Below are 23,886 nucleotides of genomic sequence, written 5' to 3' on the forward strand. Positions count from 1 at the left end.
GTGTGGACTGGTCTCCCTCAGAGGAACCCGCTTGCAGCCGCCTGGACAAATGGTTCTTGCCGGGGCACCGTCAGACCCCTCGTCAACAGACTTCACCGTTCTTCCCGGATGCTCACAACGAACTCACCAAGTCATGGCGTGCCCCTATGCGGCCCGTCTACCACCCTCTTCTTCCTCCGCTCTCACCTCGATTGACTGCACTGAGAAAGGCTACGAGAAGCTGCCCCCCCAGATGAGTCGATGGCCGCACATGTGTCCGCCCACGGCCATGGATGGACGGCAAAGGCAACTCATTTCTTTAAGCCATGCAGAACCACCTCGGCCCTCGCTGGATGCGCACTCTCATCCGCCGGCCAAGCGGCTTCACCACTACACTCCATCACAGTGCTCCAGGTGTACCAGGCTAAACTCCTCCAAGGAATGGACGAGTCCGGTACTGACCTTGCACTCTTCAGAGAGCTAAGGAGCACAACAGATCTTGCTCTACAGACCACCAAGGCCATGGCCCAGGCAATAGGCAGATTGTGAAAAAGGACGACCCTTTTCAGAAGGATAAAACTGGCTGCTCGAGAATCAGCCAATCAGGAGCGTCAATGTGCCCAGCACCAGCGTGCGGAAGGAGACAGTTAAGTTTCGGTTTTCGGGAAAAGTTTGGAAGAGAGCGTTGGTGTTGAGAGACTGTGAAGTTTTATATTTATATTTGTTCTAATACTGATCGTACTCATTTGCGAGTTTCTAGAACTGTGTGCGTGCAACTACCAGTGAGTATACTGAAGTTTGTTGTTATTTTCACCTCAGATTGGTGTCGTGGCATGTTGATTATTATCGTATAATAGCGGAGCTCATTTAGCACTGCTAGCGGGTTTGATTCTTATGAATGCTGATAACTAATGAAGCTTTAATCTGCAAGCTTAACATGTCTTAGTTAAAATAAAGTATTTTCTCCGTTGTTCATGCACAATGTGTAACATTGTTTGATTTAAGGAGTAACTTTGCAGTTAATACCTATTTCATGTTCAGCCAAATGTAGTATGTTATATTGTTACAGTTATTGCGCAGCTAATTAATCTTTGAACAGGTATATATTATAACTGTATTTTCTAAGGTTGTATTCGCTTAGATGCAGTGTTATAATAAATGCTTATTACTATAGTCATACATAACAAAATGAGGATTTAATCTTTAATTGTTTTGGTTTAATTATATACCTGTTAGGCATGTTATAACTATTTAACATTTACTGATTTATGCCTGTACCTTTGTTTCAGAACCACACACACCTTCATACTCAAATCTTTATTCCAATAAACACCTCAACGAACATCTTGTCTGCATTCTAATCGATGCTCCCTGGCGGCCATAAACCTTTAAAGACCAGTCAAATTATACAGTCCTTTCCAACAAACATAACACAGATCAATGGCAAGTCTCGTGATGCTCGAGCACCATCTGTGGCTGATGCTTGCGGAGATCAAAGCGGCTGACAAAGTCCCCTTCCTCAACGCTCCGATTTCTACTACCGGCCTCTTTGGAATGGCAGTGGAGGGTTTCGCAGAACACTTCATGGCAGCGCAGATATCCAAGCCAGCTGTGAATCAGCAGCTAATAAAAGCCACTGCTGCTCAGAAGGCTACAGGAGCGGAGACACGCCAGAGCTCCTGCTCAGGGGAGACGCTTCCCCCACCCGCAACGACAGGAATGCAGGCCTAAGATCACGCTGGACCCTGCACCTCAGGCTACTTCCTAAGACCAAGGTGAGGAAGAGAAAGGGAACAGGTCCCACTACGGCTGGACCTCCTTCAAAGAAGGTTCTTGTGTGCACCGTCAGTTCCGGTGCTTTGGTACCATGTTGTAAGAACAGGGTCTGTTCTAACTGTTATAGCAAAAAATTCAATAAAAAAAACTTTGTCAGAAAAAAGCAACCTTTCTCTTCCACTCTCCTCTGGAGTCAAGCCCCCGAAAGGTGACGTACATCCTCATTGCACCCAACCCCTTGCCACACGGACAGAGGCCTGGCGGGCCATCCCCAGGGTTTCGGATTGGGTCCTGGAAATAATATCTAGATGATATTCGCTCGCAGACCTCCGCAGTGATCCCCACCTGAGTGCAGAGCACGAAAAGCAATTTAGCAGCAGAAGCATACAGAATTGTGTAAATCGTGTCATGTTGAGTTTTAGTACAGTGTTAAACTGAGAAATCGCTTTTTATTTACTTCCGCTCTGTCACGTAGCGAAACCGTGTGTAGTATTGTTCGTTCTCGGGCTAGTTTAAATGGTTTGCTTTGTGTGCGTGTATCATCTGAGGGCGGGCCGAAGGCGACGCAATGCTAATAATCTGCACAATGTATCACTGCTACCAACTGCCCCTTCTACTTTCCCAATAGGATTATGGAACTGCCAATCTGCTGTGAACAAAGCTGATTTCATACAGCTTTTGTTAAACATTCTGGTCTTTCCATTGTAGCACTTACAGAAACATGGATCAAACCAGTGGACTCTGCCACTCCCGCTGCCCTCTCCCATAACCATACTCTCTCCCACAGCCCTCGCTCGCATCATAGGAAGGGGTGAAGGCACCGGTCTACTTATCCCCAAAGACTGGACATTCAAACAGCTAACACCCGTGTGTGACAACAGCTCCTTCGAGTTTCATGCTGTTACTATCACCCACCCTGTTAAAAGTCCTTTTGTAGTTATATATCGTCCCCCAGGTCAGCTTGGACATTTCTTGGAGGAGCTGGATGTGCTTCTTTCATCCTTCCCTGAGGATGTTACTCCTCTGGTGGTACTAGGAGACTTCAACATCCACATTGGAAAGCCACAGGCTGCTGACTTCATCAACCTGCCCGCATCGTTTCTCCTCAAACAGGTTTCCACATCAGCAACCCACAAGTCTGGAAACCATCTAGATCTGATCTTCACAAGGTACTGCTCCACTCATCACTCTCAGGTCACCCTGCTGCACACGTCTGATCACATATTCGTCACCCTCGAACTCACTGCTCCGGACATCGCAGATGTCTTAACGATGGTCACTTTCCGGTACAACCTGCGGTCCCTCCCTCCCTCTTGTTTTTCCTCTGCTGTCTTCTCTGCACTCCCCCCTCTGAGGAGCTCTCTCTTTTTGAATACGGACAATACCACAGACACTCTTTGTTCCACGCTTACATCCTGCTTGGACAACCTATGCCCTCTTGCATCTGGACCAGCCCGTGCATCCCCGTCGGCTCCCTGGTTACCGGATGTACTGCGTGAGCATCGTGCCAGCCTCCGGTCAACTGAGAGAAAATGGCGCAAGTTAAAAGACCCTGCTGACCTCTCTCTCCGCCAATCTCTTCTCTCTACTTTCTCTGTTGACGTCACCTCTAAAAAAACGGATTACTACCACTCGAAGATCTGCAACTCTCAGGACTCTTGCACGCTCTTCAAAACCTTCTCTGCTCTCCTCTGTCCGCATGCTCCAGCACCTTCATCCGAGTTAACATCTGCTGATTTTGCATTGTTCTTTGTAAAGAAAACTACCGACTTCAGCAGCCAGTTTTCTATATCCCACAGCCTTCAAAGAGGCCGGCATCACACCGCTACTGAAAAAACCCACCCTCGACCCTACACTGCTAGAAAACTACAGGCCTGTTTCCCTTCTTCCCTTCATTGCCAAAGCCCTGGATCGAGTTGTGTTCAACCAGCTCTCCCCCTTTCTCATGCGAAACAAACTCCTGGAAAGCAATCAGTCTGGTTTCAAGACCGGTCAACCCACAGAGACTGCACTGCTCTCAGTCATCGAAGCCCTGAGACTGGCAAAAGCATCATCTATGTCATCTGTGCTCATCCTACTGGATCCGTCTGCTGCTTTTGATACTGTGAATCATCACATCCTCCTGGCTTCTCTCAGTGCTATGGGTGTCTCTGGAATGGTGTTGCAATGGTTCGAGTCCTACCTCTCTGGTAGGTCATTCAGAGTATCCTAGAGAAATGAGGTTACCGTGTCCCAACAGCTCAACACAGGGTTGCCACAGGGCTCAGTGCTTGGACTGCTACTCTTCTCCATTTACATGACATGCCTCGGCTCGGTCATTCAGAAGCATGGCTTCTCCTATCACTGCTATGCGACGACACACAACTCTACTTGTAATTTCAACCGGACGATCCGACGGACTCTGCTCGTATCGCGGCATGCCTGAGTGACATCTCGCTTTGGATGAAGGATCATCACCTGCAGCTGAACCTTGCAAAAACGGAACCGCTTGTGATCCCAGCCAACCCAAAGATTCACCACAACTTTGCCATTCAACTAGGCTCATCAACTATTACACCGTCCAGCACAGCCAGAAACCTGGGGGTGGTAATCGATGATCGGCTTAGCCTCAAGTCATGTTGCCAGCACCACACGGTCCTGTAGATTCATCCTCTACTAAACTAGGAAAATTAGACCTTTCCTATCAGAGCACTCTACGTAAGTCCTAGTCCAGGTTCTTGTCTTGTCCAAACTTGCAATGCGCTAGACTTGCAATGCGCTTCTGGCTGGACTTCCTGCTTGCACAATCAAACCTCTCCAGATAATCCAGAATGCGGCGTCAAGAGTGGTCTTCAATGAACCGAAGAGAGCGCATGTAACTCCGCTCTTCATCAGGTTACACTGGCTCCCTGTTGCCGCCCGCATAAAGTTAAAAGGCTCCTGGCCTACAAGACCACCACCGGGTCCGCACCATCGTATCTCCACTCGCTAATGCAGACCTATGTTCTTGCCAGATCACTGCAGTCTGCAAAGGAACAACGCAGGGCTCTAGAGTGCGACTAATTTGGTCGCACATGCAACCTAAATTCTCAATGGTGTGACTTAAAAAAAATCTAAGGTCGCACCGGTGCGACCAGCCGTTCAACGGAGAAAAAAAAGTCTCCGCGACTCAAGTCTCCCTGTCACACATAAGTCCCATTACGTGGTCTAATTGGCCCTGGTCCAGATATTCCTGTACGTGCGTTTACATTTGAAATCGCGTGAGGTGCAATCAAACAGATATAGAGGTAAGTAGAAAAGATGAAAAGAACAATTGAAAACTTTTTCGATAAGAATCCGTGCAATAAACGTAAACAATGTTCTGACACGGAGCCATCAACCTCCCAGGTTATGTCAAGCATTGATCCGGAGACGGCATTCTATAATGACGGCATTCTACGATCGAGTCCGAGCCGACTGAAATTAAAAGGGGGAAAGTGTATAGGTTTCGAAGGGAGTGGCTTGACAAGTTTCCCTGGCTAGGATACAGTAAAGCTGATGAAATAATGCACTGCATTTACTGTAAAGAGTGTGGGAAGACCATGGCCGGCAAAAGTGCATTTGTGACTGGTTCTAATACATTTAAAATTGAAACGCTGAAAAAGCACAATGCATCTATAAAACGCATTACATGCACAAGTGTGCCCTCTCCCCGCTGCCTTTCAGCGGCAAGCAGCAGCAAACAGATCATCAGACGAGGCTGAGATGATAATCAAGTTTAACGTTGCCTACAATATTGCAAAGGAAGAACTTCCCTAAGTTCAAGTCCGAAATAATTCTTATGAAGAAAAACGGCTTGAACGTAAACACGACGTACAGCAATGATTTATAATGATTTATCCAATTTATAAGAGTCATCGCAGATACGTTGAAAAAGAATACGTCTGTGCATGTTGCGACTAGTCCGTACATGGCATTCCTAATCGACGGAGACACAGATATCGCCACAAAGGAATGCGTCATTGTGTACTGTCGTATCTTACGTCGAGGAAGACCGGTGAACATACTGATTGGACACGTCGATGTTGCGCATGCCCATGCCCAAGGTAAGCCATATCATGTCATGTAGCCTATGTAAATAATATGCCTACCGTCTGGTTACTACATTAACCATATGTGATATTCTTATTATTGAAATAAAAAAAAACATTGCATTATAAACTCTTGATCTGGGAAGTAAATGGTTTTATAATTTCTATTTGTTTAATTAGGAATCTATGTTGCCTCAAAGAAAGCATATGCTGCTCTCGGGGGCCAGTGCAGTAACTGGCTGGAGAAAATTATTGCTCTGGGAGCTGATGGTGCTGCTGTTAATTTGGGCAGCAAAGGGGGTGTCATAGCCCTTGTGCAAAAAGAGGCAGGTGACCACATTGTGCCTTTCCACTGTATGCCTCACAGGTAAGACTAGAACTGATACTTAAGGTATAACTGACACCTTAAGTCACCATGGGTTATTTTCTTTTAAAAAGCAGATGTATCTACATTTAGAATTAATAATTCATTTTAAAATCAATCTTTTCAGATTGGAATTGGCAATGTTGTCAGTGCAGAGGGACAATCCAATGATGGGGCAATTGTATGATCTTCTACATTTAATTTGGAAGACATACCATTTCAGCCCAAAATCAATGAGAGAGCTCAGGGTCATTGGGGCTGACTTGGGGGTAAATGTGCTGATGCCATCTGGGGTGAAGGGGACAAGGTGGCTCCCACATGTTTCAAGGGCCCTGGAGACCTTTCTTAAACCAGGACAGTTCACTGCTGTATACTACCATATGGACCATTTGGCAGGCTCCTCTGCCAATGCAGACATTGCAGGCCGTGCTACAAAGGTCAGTTCATTCTTTTAAGAATATTACTTTCATTAAAGACACTTTTTATTGGAATTTAGTTAATCAGGGTTCTATGTGACTCATTTCTACTTTTGTATGATACAGGTTAAGAGATCAATGGAAGATGCCACTTTTGTGGCCTTTTGCCATTTTATTGCAGACGTGTTCAGTGGCATTACTAAGTTTAGCCTCCTACTTCAGAGGAATGAGATCATCCTAACACAGGTAACTGAGATGAAGTGAGATGTGTAAATTTGAATTGTGTTTTGGGTCATTATCAGCGGTGTTCATAATAGTGCACTGTTATACAGTGGCGGCTGGTGAAAAATATTCTCGGTGGGGCTGTGCCATACTTTTTTTGTTTCCGTAACCATCGCAATAATATTTAACACAAACTGCAGGACAGCAGTGCTCAGTGAAATAGTCAGTAATTATTTAATGCCAATATTAAAAAGTTGAGGCATTCGTACACAAAAACATAAACATCATGATGCACAAACACAAGCCTTTTATTTGCATTTAAACTGAACTTGTAAACAATTGACTATTTCTACATATAAGTAACATCTTTTGGAAAGGCTGTTGGTGCCATTGGTAGTAAATAGGCAACACAATATGCATGCTGTCAGAACAGAGTGGAAAGTGGACAATAACATTAAATTATTATAAAGTTTATAGGAATTCTTACACTGTATAAAGGATGTATAATATAGAAATGGATATCAAGTGGCTGAACTCAAACCTTTGACTGGAAGAATTGCATAAAGTATTTTATGATCAAACTAAATGTAACTAATTGTTAATGTGCTCCAGAACTGCAACAATTAATTGATACAAAACATATAAACATATATTGCACGGAAAGCAAAATAAAGCATTAGCATGGGTGCACCCAGCTAGCCAAGCCTTCCTGGTGTACCAGCTACGGGAGAAGCCGCGCATATACTGCTTCCCTTTTTCGCTAGCCTGCTGTTTGATTGAGAGGTCAGGTTGATCTGGGCCCAGCTCTTTCACCCGAACTTTCTCCGACAAAGTTCTCCTCTCAAACGGATCTTGGAGGAGAGATTTCACCGAGTTAGGGTTGGGTCTTGGAGGAGTAACGTCCGCGCTCGCCATTGTCGTTTAGTAAAAATGGCGCCCCTAGAGCCCAGTCCTTATTTTATCAGGGCTTGGGGCGATAAAATGATCGCCCTTCTTGGATTCTATTTAAGAACGCTGATTGGCTAAATTTTATGTCATACATTCATATCTTAAATTAGCAATTGGCTTAACTGCTACATAGACCCGCCTCCTTGGGGCGCTTTCTCTATCGCCCCAGAGCTGATGAAGCGGTCAGACAGGCAGAGGAAAGGTTGCAAATATGATTTTGTATCATATTTTACATGTATTACTGGGTGCATTCCATATTTAAAACACACAAATATTGACATACTGATGTTTTTCTCATTATTATTACTATTTTTGTTTTAATTGTTTTAATTTTTTTTTTTGTGGCTTAAGGGGGGCGGCGCCCTAGCGCCCTCTATTGGCCGGCCGCCACTGCTGTTATATCTAAACAGGCAGTTTGCGGCTTAGAAAAACTGCTGGTGACCACAGAGGCAATGATTGCGAGACACAAGCCTAGTGGAAGACTGTCAGAGTTCCTGGCTGACATGATGCTGCAGAGAAGGCAGCAGCAGGAAGAGGGTGAAATGGCAGTCTACAAATTCCAGGTATATGTATGGTTCTATCTCCCATTTAAAGTGAGAACAGTCTATTTTTACAAATATTTCTAATATCTAACAAAAATCTCTATTTATGGTTTATGCAACATACAGACAATAACACTCAAAGGATGTTGGATGCAACAATCAAATCCACTGTGAAACATCTGAAAGCAAGATTCAGTTGCCTTCTAGGCAAGTGTAACCCGTCTTAAAAACACATGTTGATGAGAAATATTATTACTCATTTACTAAAATGTATTGGTTGTTTCAGACTCACAAAAACCCTCCCCTGTTGAAAGAACAAAGGCTATAAATTGTTTTAACATTTTCAATCATGATAGCTGGCCAGAGAACCAAGAGGACTTAGTGGACTATGGGGCTGACAACCTTGCATTTCTCTTGAATCACTTCTCCACAGTCCTGAGAAGGTAGCTGGTGGATTACTACACTATTATGTGTGCTGCTGGTATATATTTGTTTTTTTTTATGTGAACATTGATTAGCTTTGTAATCCACATCATTTTCAGAAATGGTGTAAACACTGAGCTTGCAAAAGAAGAGTTTGTGGACTTGAAGCTGTTAATTGCCAGGATGTTCAAAGACAAGACCTACCTCAGCCTTTGGGAGCTCATGTTGACCAGAGAGCCCTCCTGTTTGCAATACAAGGTCAGTTTGTTCTTAAGATTGTATTAGTTTTGCTATTAAACACACATTTCTTAAATACATCTCTTGAATTTATTTTTTCACAGAACATCCTGCACCTTGTACACATCATGCTGGTCCTTCCGGTCTCAGCTGCAGTTTGTGAGAGAGGATTCTCTGCACAGTAGAGGATCAAATCAGACACTAGAGCATCCCTTCTTTCAGACACAGTGGAAGATCTGATAAGAATCAGTATAGGGGGGCCAAGTCTGGAAGACTTTGATGCTAGAGAGAGTGTGGCCAGCTGGTTAAGCCAAGGCCAAAGATCAAGAAGGCCAAACTACAGGAGTTGGCCATCAGAGGGGCATGTGACGGCAATGGAGGATAGTCCATAAGACATTGAGCCACGAGATGTTCAGTTTAAAGCCCTTAAAACACTTAATTTAGATTTATTTAATTTATCTGAAGATGTTGTAAATCTATATTTGAGTTCAGTAAAGCATACTTTTTCAGTAAGTTACCTTTCTTGTGGAATTGTATTTCAAATAAAAAACTTTGTTTTGACCAGATTGTTAGTTAATCATTAACAAGTCAATATCGCTTATATGGACAGCGATTTATAAAAAAGTGAACTTGTAAAACTGCAGTGTTAAATGTGATCCGGTCGAAAATTTGGGTGCACCAGTGCAACCAGTGCAAAAAGTTAGTCTAGAGCCCTGCAACGACTAGAGGTACAGTCCCAAAAAGGAAAAAAGTCACTCTCCCGTACCTTCTCTGGATCTGTTCCACATTGGTGGAATGATCTACCTGCTGCAACAAGATCAGCAGACTTTGTTGCCATCTTTAAAAAACGCATCTCTTCCGTCAACACGTCGCTGATTGATTTATCCTAATTATTTTCCCTTTCCATCTTATTCAAATTTTTTTAAAATGAAATTAAAATTACTAACCTCACTATTCTTAGTTTTGTATACTGTGCTAGGCTTTAATGGACTAGTTTTGATGCACTTATGTATTTTGTTGCCAATGTTATAATGGCTTCCAATGTTTCCTCATCTATAAGTCGTTTTGGATAAAAACGTCTGCAAAATGACTAAATGTAAATGTAAATTCACACGTTCTGCAGGAGTTGAGGAACTTACTGGACAAAGGAGCCATAGAACCTCCGGCCTCATCCTCGATCTCAGACATCTGAACCGCGCCCTTATGAAACGGCATTTCAGAATGATTACACTGAAACGGATCCTTTGCAAATACACCCAGAGGGAAGTGTATTTCTCCCTGGATCGAAAAAAATCTGAACTTTGGTGAAAACCAATCAGGAGCTTGCTCTAGTAGGGAAGTGATTATGACATAGCGAGCGGAGGCAGAAATCTGAAACAACAATGAAGGACTGCGCCTCTGAAGGATCTGATGGACCCAGACAAGGCGCCGAACGAGTCTACATCTATCTTCAGCCTTCCATAGCACATAATGCGCAGCTACCTGCGCAACAAAATCCATGTCCGCCATTTCGCAACAAGACTGCCAGAAGCCCCTCCCATGACGCAAAATTCACTCACGAATGAAGCGAGTGAACTCAAAATGTTGAAGCGTCCAACTACACACGAATAGCGTGATTTAGGTGTTAACACTATGACATTGTGTCTGCTACGGCAGGTGTGACTTTCAGTACATCAGATGGGAGGTGGGCGGAATTTCTCTTGGCCAGAGTGACTTACAACAGAGGAGGCTGCATTAGAGCCAAATAACATGTTTCAAAAATGTATTAATATATCGGCTTTAAAAATGACTGATGTCGATAATCATAGAAAAATGCATATGTACTTATCCTCCTGTCAGCTGTCAACAACATGACACTTCTTGTCCGGTGTGTGACTGTTAATTTTACATGCCGCTTTGTTTGTTTACATTGCACTTAAAGCTCACTGTCACCACTATGGCCTTGATTGTGAATGCACATGCAATATACACTGTTTGGTATCTCTGCAATAGTTAATCTAGTACGTGTTGTAGCCTGCGTGTGTCTGATCCCTATCAGGGCTCTTTAAGCCCGTGCACCGCTGGTGTAACTAAGTTGCAACAGTTCCGTTCCATGCAAAATAAACATGTGTTGTAACAAAGCCTTTAGGATTAATTAACCGTGATGCTCCGATCCGATATTTGTATTGGGTGTCTGCGTCTCTACTGAATAAAATGCTAGATCACGTATCTGAGACAATTAGTCCGATCGGACTTAAAATTTCTGCTAGGCGATGTAAAAGTATAACACCGTGACATTATATGCAATCAGCATGCTCTGTAAGAAGGTGAACAGGCTAACATATTGAGCATACAGCAGCTAACAGCATTGAGCAAGGAACAACATCTGCAATTTAGAGGTATTTTACAACAGCTTTGCATATATTACAAACAGCGGTGAACCATATTGGCAGAGTAAATGTTCCAAGGTAGTCTAGTTTAAACTGTACAGCTTATACTAGTCAACACTGAAAACAACACGAAAAAAAATTAAAACATTTCAAATAAAAATGACTTATTTTAACGTTTCGTTTAAAAACATTTTAAATGACATACTTAGACAATATGTTTGAAATAACATACTTAGACAATATGTTTGAAATAACACATTATTAATCGTTTTTAAAAGTTTTTTTTCATTTGTGCCAATTGCAGCATGCTCAGAAATGACCACTTGAAAGAAGAGTTGTGGGGGAGTTTTGAAGGAGGGAAATGGTAAATGTTTAAATTGCAATGTATGAAAGACGGATTGACATTATTTGATGGCAGAATGAGCTGCAAATGCGGTGAATGAAACTGAGATGAGAATGTCTCAGCTTCTAGATTTACAAAACTTTCAAATGTATTTGATTTTAATGTTTATCACAAAAAAGCGCTTGAATAAATGTAATCGCTTTGCAAGGACTAAGCTAAGATTTAATCGTGCTGAGTTTGCGCAGATTTCTCAGACTGAGGTATTGTTCACAAACATTGAGCCCTCGTTTCCATGACAATAATATGTAATGGGCTCTTCAGATTACACGTTTTTAGCCCAATTTTGGCCCCATTTGCCCGTAGGATATCATTGTAATTTGTAAATAAATTTTCTCATGACTAAACATAACTTTACCTCAAGTTCTGTCTGTAGAATGGACAACCCATATTGTCACCGTATTGCAATCCAGGAACATGTCCCCTGTCAGATTTATTATCTTTTTCTGCACTTTTCTGATGACAAAACAGCCAGTAGAAAACACGTTGCTTCAATTCCCATATCAATATCTGTTTATTTTTAAACTGCAGCCGCTTCTTTCGGAAAGTCAGTCAATGACATCACCTACGCAGTCAATGTCACCCACGTTGTGAAAGACGAAAACCTTTGGTAAATCTTGACATGTCGTTCACAAGAAACAAAGTCAAAATCGCAAATTGTGTAATCTGGAGAGGCCATAAAATTATATTTTCTTAAATCACATGCGGACTCCAGTGTTTAGACTACGTATGTTCTAAAATTTTGCTTATGAGCAATCTGCTTCATTAGCTGCTTGTTCATTTGCTCTGTGCAAGATCAAATGTATTTCTTGTTCTGTACTTTGTGTAAATTTTTTTGTTTACACACATTGCTTTGCTTTATAAAAAAACATGATATAAAGTAGGACCTATATCTGATCTACCCTAATCAAACTTGTTCTTAAATTACAACATAAATGATGTTGAATGAAAAACATTTTGTTTAATCAAGTAAACAAATAATGAAACTTTCTTTTTTGAGCTTTTAATTAATTGTTGTTAAATATATTAAGTTGCATGATTTTAGTGTAATAGACACACTTTTATAAAATGAAATTGAACTCTTAAGAGTCCTAAAAAAACAACCAAATACAATAGATTTAAAAAGGTTGTATAGCCTACATACTGTACCATTCTGCTAGGTACGTTTTTTTTTGTCTGTAAACGAAACTTTTATGTCTTTAGCCGGCATAGTTTCAATCCTGTCTGGCTAACGCGCTTCTCATGTTTACGCATGATATCCGTATGCGGTTTGTAGGTTTGTCAAGCCAATGGTGTCACAATTACATTACAGATTAAACGCGTTTATATCTAGATCATTTAGGTTCTTAGGTGGCCAAGCCAGGAACTCTGGATGTTAGCGTGAAGGATTTGTCATTGCTGACTGAATCATTTGACATTTCGAGGCCCTCTCGGACCACTGGACAGTTTTTGCCAGTCTTGTTCTGCTTATCTGTATCGTTGGGTAGTTATAGATTCATATTGCAGTACTTTGTGTGGTCAGTAGGGATGGGCCGGTATGAGATTTTGACGGTATGATAACCTTGCACAAACCTATCATGGTTGCACGGTTTCACAGTATTACTATAACATCTCTTAAATGTGTTATTTTTTAAATAAAAACAACTTTTCCACTGAACATAATACATTTTATTTTGAAGAAACCTATACAACATTTTGGAACCGTAAACATGTCAGGTTAAATAATTTAAATGAATATGCGAGTTCTTCTAAATTAAATTTGTCATCACAATAATGCTCTGAAATCCATTATTGTTATTTCAGTGTTGATGCGCACACACACATATAGCTATAAACAGACAGTAGGAGAGAAAGAGTGCGAGATTGCTAGTGTTTTGCATACACATAAACGGGCTCTTTCTGTACATTACCAGCAGTTTGCGTTTTTAAATTTTGTTATTGTTAACAGATGTAACGTTACACAAATTACGGGAGCCTTAAAAGTATAAACGTGAACGTGATATCAGCTAAATTGGTTTATTAGACTCGTCCGCGCTCTGTGAAGTAACGTGAGGGAGGAAACTAGTTCATTAGCCATGTTATGTGTGTAACCGGTCCCGGGCCTCTATGACGGCATTACAATGCCGAATGGGAGACGGGCGCTCTAACGAGGAGGCTAAAGACCACAGTCATATCATATTTGACGCATTGCCTCCCCGAGCAGCCACTCTTATTAAAAGAAATGTACAAGTTGGATGTCCTTCCTCCTCCTAGCCGCTGCCGTCTGACCTTTTTCGGTACCCAAAAAATTCCCACACGGCAGACTTTTTGGACGGGGGAAAAAGTTCGAAAGATTCACCTCCTTCGGCTATCCTCCATACACGTGACTCACTCCCTCTGACTGCGTGTACCAACCTGAGAGGGAGGGGTCATGCGACTCGTTACGTTCACACACAACCTGAGGGATTCCTGTAACTTACTTTTCAGGAGCATACTGCAGAGACTGTATAGCGGACATTTTTAGTGGTTTTGAAACCACGGGTTTAATATTCCCGCGGTAAACCGTGAAACCGGTTATCGGCCCATGCCTAGTGGTCAGTAAAAAAAGAAAGTCTGGATTGAGAGATCTTTTTAATCAACAGTATCAATATTCAGTTAACAACTTGCACTTGACTGTTGCAGCTTAACTCACACATAGACGTTCATGCAATAAAAAGGACGAACAAACAGTAATAGATTTTACATTTATCCAAAGCGACTTACAAGGGCCTTTTAGTCTATGCATGTAATTTATCAGTAGCCGTGTGATTTTATTTTCCATATTACAAAAATGTATTGACTAAGGAGACGCAATAATGTTGCGCAATGATTATAATGTAACAAGCATGAACTTAAAATCGCTCAGTGGTAAGAGCGTGGCGATAACAATGCCAAGGTCATGGGTTTGACCCCAGGGGATTGGACATAGAGATATCGGACTACAGAGTGCTACAGAGAGTCATCGTTTCACCATCAGACGGGTGCCAATAGGAGAGTTTTGTAAATTGTGAACTAATTTTAATTACAAAATACGAACGATTTTAACCCTGAATTATGTGAAAACTCAGAGAGTGAACCTCGTTTTGGAATACCCCCCATGATCTGTTTATGAAGTTCACTTGAGGAGTTGTTCTGCAAACTGACATGTTGAAATAACATAAATGAAAAGGCAAGTATAAAGCATTCAAATAATCAAAGTGAAACTAGGGCTGGGCGGTATACCGAGTTGGAGGAATACCGAGTTGGAGGAATATCGATATGTTTACCCAACGCGATGCGGGATTAGCCTATATCGTTCATATCGATATGGTTTGATGCAGTGCACGCGCTCGCTCTGCGCGAACCAGATCGCGCATACTTGCCTGCTCCAGCACACAAGGTAGCTTGCGACATGGAGGAACACATTCCGCCGGTCACCACTACAGACAACTTACTGGTTAGTAAAAGAATGGTTCACTCATTTGGAGGTGGTTTGGATTTAATAGTTCCGATGAGAAGCAAAAACAGCCAATCTGTAGGGAATGTAATAAATCCGTTGTATCACAATGTGGAAGCACATCAAATCTCTTCCACCACTTACAAAATTACCATAAAGTACAATGAGTGTTTACAACTTTGTGCTACAACTTCACCCACAAAGACCACGCAACTCAAAACATCTGTCCCGAAACAAAGCTCTCTGGAAGCTTCTTTTACCCGAAGTGTGCCTTACGAAAAGAAAAGTCGCAAGTGGTGCGATATAACTAAAGCTTATCACATTGCTAAAGACATGGTTCCTATTGCAACAGTGGAACAAGAAGGTTTTAATACGCTGCTAAAAACCATTAACCCAAGATACCAGTTACCCAGTCGCAAATGCACAGTGATATCAGACGGAAGCTTTCCGAGCGGCTTGCAAAAGTGTCTCATTTCGCGCTAATATCCGATCCAGGATATGCAAGCCATATAAGAGTTTGACAGTTCATTTACTTGAAGATTGGGAAATGAAAACTGCATGTCTTCAAACCAGCTATTTTCCCCAAGACCATAACAGGGAGCATATAGCTGAAGCTCTACAGGATGCACTTATGAACTGGAAGCTTGACGAAAAGGGAATGGTTGCCATAACAACCGACAATAGCCAACATTATCAAAGCAGTGGAACTGAAGAAATGGCAGAGGATGCAGTGCTTTGGTCACAGACTTCATCTGGCAATTGGTAAGAGCAATGTTTTTATTTAACATAAATTGTAAAGCATAGTAAGCTAAATGCTAGTAAAATGATTGTTTACAGTAATGACCGACCGTTTACATTTATATGCTTAACCAGGGTTTCATCACACAGTCTGAAACAATCTCGTTAGATTTCAAATGTATAATCCGTTCATTTCCGTATTTAAATATTCAATAAAAAAAAAAAAGTGTAGGATTTTGTATTACATAGAATGAGAGACTTTGCGGCAATCCCCAAACCCGGTGGTGGACAGCGGAAGTAAGGGATGCAGTCAAGCTGAAGGAGGAGTCCTATTGGGCCTGGTTGGCTTGTGGGACTCCTGGGGCAGCAAAAAACCCAGGCCTGGGAGGAGTTTGGTGAGGCCATGGAAAACGACTATCGACTGGCCTTGAAGAGGTTCTAGCAAACCGTCCGGCACCTCAGGAGAGGGAAACCGTGCCCTAACAATGCTGTTTACAGTGGAGGCGGGCTGCTGTTGACCTCAACTGGGGATGTCGTCGGACGATGGAAGGAGTACTTCGAGGATCTCCTCAATCCTACTGTCACATCTTCCATTGATGAAGCAGAGGCTGAGGGCTCAGGGGTGGAATCGTCCATCACCCAAGTGGAATTCACTGAGGTAGTCAACAAACTCCTCAGTGGCAAGGCCTAAGTACCTCAAGTCTCTGGATGTTGTGGGGCTGTCTTGGTTGACACGCTTCTGCAGCATTGTGTGGTGGTCGGGGACAGTGCCTCTGGGATGGCAGACTGGGGTGGTGGTCCCTCTCTTTAAGGGGACCGGCGGCTGTGCTCCAACTACAGGGGATCACACTTCTCAGCCTCCCCGGGAAAGTCTATGCCAGGGTACTGGAGAGGAGAATACGGCCGATAGTAGAACCTCAGATCCAGGAGAAACAGAGTTGAATGCTGGACCAACTCTACACCCTGTACAGGGTGCTGGAGGGTTCATAGGAGTTTTCCTAACAAATTCACATATGTTTTGTGGATTTGGAGAAGGCATTCGACTGTGTCCCTCGCGGCATCCTGTGGAGGGTGCTTTGGGACTATGGGATCCGGAGTCCTTTGCTAAAGGCTGTCAGGTCCCTGTACGACCGAAGCTGAAGCTTGGTTCGCATTGCCGGCAGTAAGTCAGACTTATTGTTATGGACAGAATGTCTAGGCGCAGCCAGGGGCCATAGGGTGTCAGGTTTGGGGAACACACGATATCATCTCTGCTCTTTGCAGATGACATTGTCGTGTTGGCCCCTTCAAACCAGGACCTTCAGCATGCACTGGGACGGTTTGCAGCCGAGGGATGAAAATCAGTACCTCCAAATCCGAGGACATGGTCCAGAGGTCGGAAAATTTGTGGCTTGCCCACTTCACGTTGGTGGAGAGTTCCTGTCTCAAGTGGAGGAGTTTAAGTACCTTGGGGTCTTGTTCACGAGTGAGGGAAGGATGGAACAGGAGATTGCCAGACGGATCGGTGCAGCTTCTGCAGTAATGCGGTCAATGTACTGGTCTGTCGTGGCTCGATTTACCTGTCAATCCATGTTCCTACTCTCACCTATGATCATGAGCTTTGGGTCATGACCGAAAGGAAAAAAGATACCGGATACAGGCGGCCGAAATGAGCTTCCTCCGCAGGGTGGCTGGGCGATCCCTTAGAGATAGGGTGAGAAGCTCTGTCATCCGGGAAGAGCTCAAAGTAGAGCCGCTGCTCCTCCACATCGAGAGGGGTCAGCTGAGGTGGCTTGGGCATCTGTTCCGGATGCCTCCTGGACACCTTCCTCGGAAGGTGTTCTGGGCCTCTCTGACTGGGAGACCCCGGGGAGGACCTAGGACACACTGGAGGGACTAAGTCTCCCGGGTGGCCTAGGAACGGCTCGGTGTCCCCCCGGAAGAGCTAGAGTAAGTGTCTAGGGTGAGGAATGTCTGGGCATCTCTGCTTAGACTGCTGCCCCCGCGACCCGGCAGCGGATAAGCGGAAGAAAATGCTTTAACCAGAAATTCCTAATATTTTGTAACTTGTTGCTTGAGAAAAATAGCTTTCTCTACATCATGTAGATGTAATGCATTTAATGCTTCAAAGGACGTTTCATATACACACGCAAGAACACACACAATATCATTGTGTATTACACAGAACGGCTTTCACAGCCAATGTTAAAGTCAAGGAAGCTGTTATTTGACCCTTGGTTATGTAAGGGATAATGTACATGCAGCCGGTTGATGTCGGAGAAATAAGCCCCGACAGTGTTATTAGGTCCCAACGTGAAGCGGAGGGTCTTGTATCACACTGAAGGGGCTTACATCCCGATAACAGCCGGCTGCTTGTACATTATCCCATTTATTACACGGCTTCTTGCCATATGAGCAAAAAATTTGACATAAAATATGAATTAGAAAATTTTTATGAGCTAATTTTTACTGAATGCAGACCTTCCGAGAGGAAAACAAATTTAGATTCAGTTTTAAAGTAAGAAACGACGTTCAAACGTCACAAAAAGGCAAATTGGTTTAATAATTTGTAAATATAATGTCATATGTTAATAAAATACATATTTATAATAATTTACTGTTTTTTTTTAACCAAAATTATTTGCAGGATCCGGGTTACAGGGTGTTATTAGTTTTGAGTTTGAGCAGAGGACTGTGGTGAAAGTGAAAGCTGATGATTAAGCGCGTAACTGTTTGAAATGTTTACAATCTTTTTTAAAGCAGCCATAAATGGGGGGGAAACACATTGCATTCTTTCATTGCCAAGAAAACACAGACATCAATTTCACTTACCACCTGCAGTTCATATCTGGCATCGTTTAGCTCTGGCACTGCTGCTCCATCTATCCGTTTCAACAGACCTCCAAATTAGGGATGCATCGGTATCGGTCCTGATACCAAGCTCATGTACTCATACTCGTAAAAATTCCCTGATACCTCACGTGACGTAATTGACAGAACGTTTCAGTGCACACAGAGAAACCTGCCGTAGCAGACACAATGTCATAGAGTGTTCACACCTAAATTACGCTCTTCGTGTGTATTTGGACGCTTGAACATTTAGAGTTTACTCGCTTCATTCGCACGTTGAATTCACTTCAATCGCGAGTGAAATTTGCGTCATGGGAGGGGCTTCTGGCAGGCGGCTCCATTCTTGTTGCGAAATGGCGGACATGGATTTTGTTGAGCAGGTAGCTGCGCATAATGTGCTACAGAAGGCTGAAGATAGACGTAGACTCGTTCGGCGCCGTGTCTGGGTCCAGAGGCGCAGCCCTTCATTGTTGTTTCAGATTTCTGCTTCCGCTCGCTATGTCATAATCACATCACTACTCGAGCAAGCTGTTGATTATTTAACACGGATTTTTCACGCTCAATTCGCTGATTAGTTAACGCGGCGCACATTTTCGGCAAAGTTCAGATTTTTTCAACTTTGCATTGTCTTAACATGTAAATCACTCTCTATTAATGCTTCATTCGCACTTAGCAGTGTGGAAATATTTAAAAATCAATGTTGATCCACGCATGGCAATCTGCATGCTTATGTCCTCGGCTTTGCCCTTTGGAGGTTATTGGACACTGTGGAATTTTTGATAAGCACATAAAATTGATTTATTTTTTCATAATGAGTTGAAGTTGTTAAAAATAAAGATGCTGATATGTCCAAATCCAGCGTTATAGCCACCGTTTATATAACATTCATCACCCAAATGCAACGAACAAACAATACAGCTTAACCGCTCTCTCGCTCTCTCGCCGCAAGCATTAAGCACATTTAACATTGTAAAGACGACAGAATGCATGAAACACCGTTGCACCACTCCTTTAAATACAATATCTCGCTTGGCATTGAACTTGAGCTTTATCATTTTGCATATATTATACATACAGCCACTAAACTAAAGTTTGAAAATTGGCATCACAGGGAATGGCGCATTTACAGTTCATTTAAAGTAAGTGAATGAATGAATGATTACAAAACAGCATTTACAAGCTCATTGTTACTGACTGGACATAAGAACATAATGGTTTGTCTGTATATTATTTTATGTCTGACAACAGAAACATATGTAAAAGGCTTTATTGGGTTACGTTATTCAGTTGTATAATACAGTTAATTCAGAAAGTAAACGCATGTTCGTCGCGATGACGCCGCAAACTAGCATATTAAGAACATAACATCAAATTGAACCGTAGTGACAGGAAAGCATAGATTATGAAGTATTTTTTATGAGCCTGTAAAAGTTTAACACAACCTCCGATACTTTAATTCCAGCTCTATTTCGCGAAAAGCTACGCTAACACCTTCCCAAAGCTAATCGAACAAAACCAAGCCCTATAAACGAGGCAAATTCATTATACAGAAGCAAAGGCAGCAACTTCATCATACATGAGACCATATAAGTCGCCATAAGAATGAAAGGGTGTTGTTAAACTGCTAAGGAAACTGGTGGTCTTCTATCAATACACTGACAGTGTTGCTTACCATAATCGACATCGCTGTCTCCCTGTCAAACGGCTGTGGTATATCAGTTAAAGGTTTTTAAATAACAATTTTTGGGTTTTATATTCCAAGCTCCAGTATCAGACTCGGTGAAACGTTCTCTGTTAAAACTGTTAATTTATGGTTTCTTACCAGCTGCCTTGAAGTACATCCCCTAGTGCATTCGCCATTGTTGTGGCGACGCCGAATATCCACGTCAAACTGTCTTCTTCTTCTTGAGATTTATTGGCAGTTGGCAAACCAGCTCATAGCAGCATTACCGCCACCTTCTGAACTGTAGTGTAGTGCCAATATTTGGCCATTTATTTTAACACTATTTATATAGCTTCCCCTAAAGAAAAAAACACATAATCTCTCCATCAATGCTGATTCTCTTGAATTATTTAAATTTTCAAGAGAATCAGCATTGATGGAGAGATTATATGTTTTTTTCTTTAGGTATATGTGTATTTTATTCTTTAGTATATGTTTTTTTTCTTCGACACCCCACTTAGAATATTTTTTTATGTAAATTGCGATTTTACTTGTATTAGTGTTTCCTTCATAGGCGTAATTTACCGACATGTCCCCACCACTTTTTGCCAAAGTCAATTTTGTTCCCAACACTTATTTTATTAGAAATAAAAAAATATGGAGTGTCTATTTACAGTGCAAATAGCCCTGTAAGCAGAGGCAATTTATACTAACTTCGCCCCCAGTTTCAGACTGGAATAGACAAAATGTAAGGCACATGCAATCTGACAATCTGTGTTCTGAGCCCGACCCCACTCACAACCTGTAAGACGCTATACAATTTCCAGCAAATAACGGCCTTTAACAGTGTACGTTCAGCTGATTGGGTAAAAAGCACAAAAAAAGTGACGGAACACCAGTTTGTCTGAGCAGTTAATGCAGTACATTTACCAGAAAAGACAGTCCATCAACTATTGTGTGAAGGCAACATTTTTTAATTATTAGTAGGCCTATTATTGCTATTATATTGTTATATTACTACTATTATTATTACTTTTGTACATAATATGTTGTGGGCTCATGTTTTAGAATGAATTTAAATAAAACGCATTAGTAGAAATATTTTTAACTCAGAAAAACGGCAGTACGTGGTGTCAACAGAGAAGTCAGTCAGGGCTGTGTGCGCGCAATGGTCAGTCACCATGGTCACAGACCCCTGCTTCGCGTGCTGGTTATGTGAGCAAGAACTTCTGACAGAAGTAATATTATATATTTTTAATTGCACAATGTATACAATTATACATTGTGATATACTACCAAATGACCAAAAAAGTAAATGCATAAAAAAAATGTATCTGTGCTGCAGCTGCGTGAGTTCAGGAAACTACATCATTGCTACGTCAAGATTGCGCCATGTATTCTACGCATACTAGTGTAATGGGATTAGGTGATTGACAGCAGGGTTAGCCTATCAGCGAGTAGTACCTTCCATTTAAAGGCTGATTGGCTGTTACCTGGTATGCGTCACGTCCGATTTCCCCGTTGTTTTGATCGCGTTGACTCTGATTGTAGGTAAGCGTGCTATGTTTTAATGTGATAATTCTTGGAATTGTTGTTGTGCGTAGTTTTAAATTGTTTTTATTAATCAGTGCAGCTTTGGTGCCGTGTTGCCCGGCGTACTACTTAGTGGGTTTGATGACTGTTCACCTCTCAGGTACATTTATGGTTAAAAGCTTGTGATCTAGTGCGAAAATGGTTGCGTGGGTTTAACATGCTTTTCGGGTATCAAATAGGTGTGATTCCCTGTATCCTATTGTGTTCGCGGTGGGCATGACTGACCTGTCCGTTAAGTGTGCTATCTCGCTTGACAACCTGATGGTAAGTGTTTTAAACGTAACTATGACTAAGAGTGGGCATAGTATTATAATGGGTAACATCTCCGTTTGTTTATTATAGGATTCTCCCTCTCGTTCTATGCCGTGATTTTACGCTGCGATTAAAGTGCTGCAGTTTATACGGCCAGTGTATACGCGACCATCATCGTAAACAAAAGGGACTGCTCGCTGGGTTATAATCGGGGCGTTATATTTTCCCGCTTCATACATCTCTGCCTTGTGTGGAAGGACTATTAAGCTCCTCCTGCTTGCAGCGGAGCTAGCTCCCTTCTGTTGTTTCTGTTATTTAACCTTTTTCTTTTGTTTTGTTACTTTTATTTCCATGAATTACGGTTTGTTTAGTTTTATTTATTTGCTTTTCTCTCTGCTCCTTATTGTAAGGGCAGTAAATTGCTCCTAGCTTGGGATATCTGTGATCAACCATCTGTTTGTGAAATCCTATTGGTGTGTGAGCATCTACTGAGTTAAAGTCTCGTAGTAGACCAACAATTGATCTTCCTAAGCTGGATTGGTTTTTTTCTTTATGTTTGTCATTTACATTTATTAATTTGGACTCTATTAATGTCAACACTGCCATCTTTATTGTTATAGTTTCTTATTATTTTGCAGGAGCTGAGGTCCCACGGGTGGATTGCTCCATTCTGGTGGTGGTCCTTTATCGTGTGCAGTGTACACTCGAGTGTGTGATAGTGTGATTAAACTGCACGGGTGTGAGTGTCGTGTGGAAGTGTGTCCCGTAGAATCGAACTCCCCAGTGCTTCCTGCCGTTGGGAGCTTCAGCCCTGCTGGTATTTAGATTTGTTTTACAGCTGCTCTATATCAAGTTGGTTTGTATGTGTTTCTGTTTGTTTTATTTGAAGTGGGGTTTCAATGTCCCATCTAACATTTTAAAGGATTTTCCTATTAATAAACATTTGTATTTTTGTATTACTCACGTCTTTTGTCTACTTCCATGAGGGAACTGAACCTGTGTGCTTTGCTCATAGTTTGAGTATTTTTCCCTGGGATTAATTCCTAGGGTGGCGTAGTCGGACTCTTTATTCGTGAATAGAACTTACTCTGTGTCTCAAATTTCACCACCTCGTCACACTAGCTAGCTAGCAGTACAAAATAAGAATAACAACGGGACTTACAAAGATTAGATGTAAAGTTCCATACAGAGAACATCTTAACGATAAATAACATTTGCGTTACTTAGCAAATATTAAAGCAATTCGACGCTTGAACGCAAAAAAGTTAGCTGGTGGTCTCTACTGCGCATTATCTTGCCATCATTAATGTACGCTTTGTTTAAATATATCTTTTTATTTATTTAACATTATCTGTTACAGTATGTGAAAAGAAAAAACAATTCTGCGTTAAATTTGGACCAAATTTAGACGGACCAAAAAAAGAAAAAATATTGAAGTCCATTTTCATCTAAATTTGCACCAAATTAAGATGGACAAAAAAGACCACATTTTAACGTAGATTTTTGGGCTAAACTTGCACCGAATTTAGACGGACCAAAAAAAGACGTCACAATGACTTCTGGTGCTGGGTGGGCATATGTCCCTGTAAAAGTCACCCAATATGACATCATCATTTTTGTTCTTATAAACAA

The 23,886-nt window shown here is 42.0% G+C and overlaps 1 protein-coding gene and 1 long non-coding RNA gene across 5 annotated transcripts in view; one reads left to right on the forward strand and one right to left on the reverse strand.

Moving 5' to 3' along the window:
• Positions 1-20,639, reverse strand: part of tbc1d23 (TBC1 domain family, member 23) — a 146,958-nt gene extending 126,319 nt beyond the window's left edge. Inside the window, exons 1-2 of one of the 2 annotated variants that reach the window (XM_079460923.1) lie at positions 20,569-20,612; positions 20,419-20,451 (exon numbers count right to left, since the gene is read on the reverse strand). In XM_079460923.1, the coding sequence (XP_079317049.1) occupies positions 20,419-20,451; positions 20,569-20,606 (71 nt within the window). In that variant the 5' untranslated portion in view covers positions 20,607-20,612. Of the gene's footprint in view, positions 1-20,418; positions 20,452-20,568 lie in introns of both variants that reach the window. The other variant, XM_079460924.1, reaches the window with a different exon arrangement.
• Positions 20,640-21,914: 1,275 nt separating this feature from the next.
• LOC306896746 lies at positions 21,915-23,669 on the forward strand. Of its 3 annotated transcripts, none has more exons than XR_013786953.1 (4): positions 21,915-21,960; positions 22,043-22,102; positions 22,182-22,266; positions 22,893-23,669. It is a non-coding gene; the product is annotated as an uncharacterized lncRNA (long non-coding RNA). The 3 variants fall into 3 exon arrangements; XR_013786954.1 differs by having other exon boundaries at positions 21,921-21,960; positions 22,038-22,102; positions 22,345-23,212; XR_013786955.1 differs by having other exon boundaries at positions 21,933-21,960; positions 22,038-22,102; positions 22,893-23,212.
• Positions 23,670-23,886: the final 217 nt, after the last annotated feature.

This window comes from Barbatula barbatula (assembly GCF_947034865.1).
Source record: "Barbatula barbatula genome assembly, chromosome: 7".
Lineage (NCBI taxonomy): Eukaryota > Metazoa > Chordata > Actinopteri > Cypriniformes > Nemacheilidae > Barbatula > Barbatula barbatula.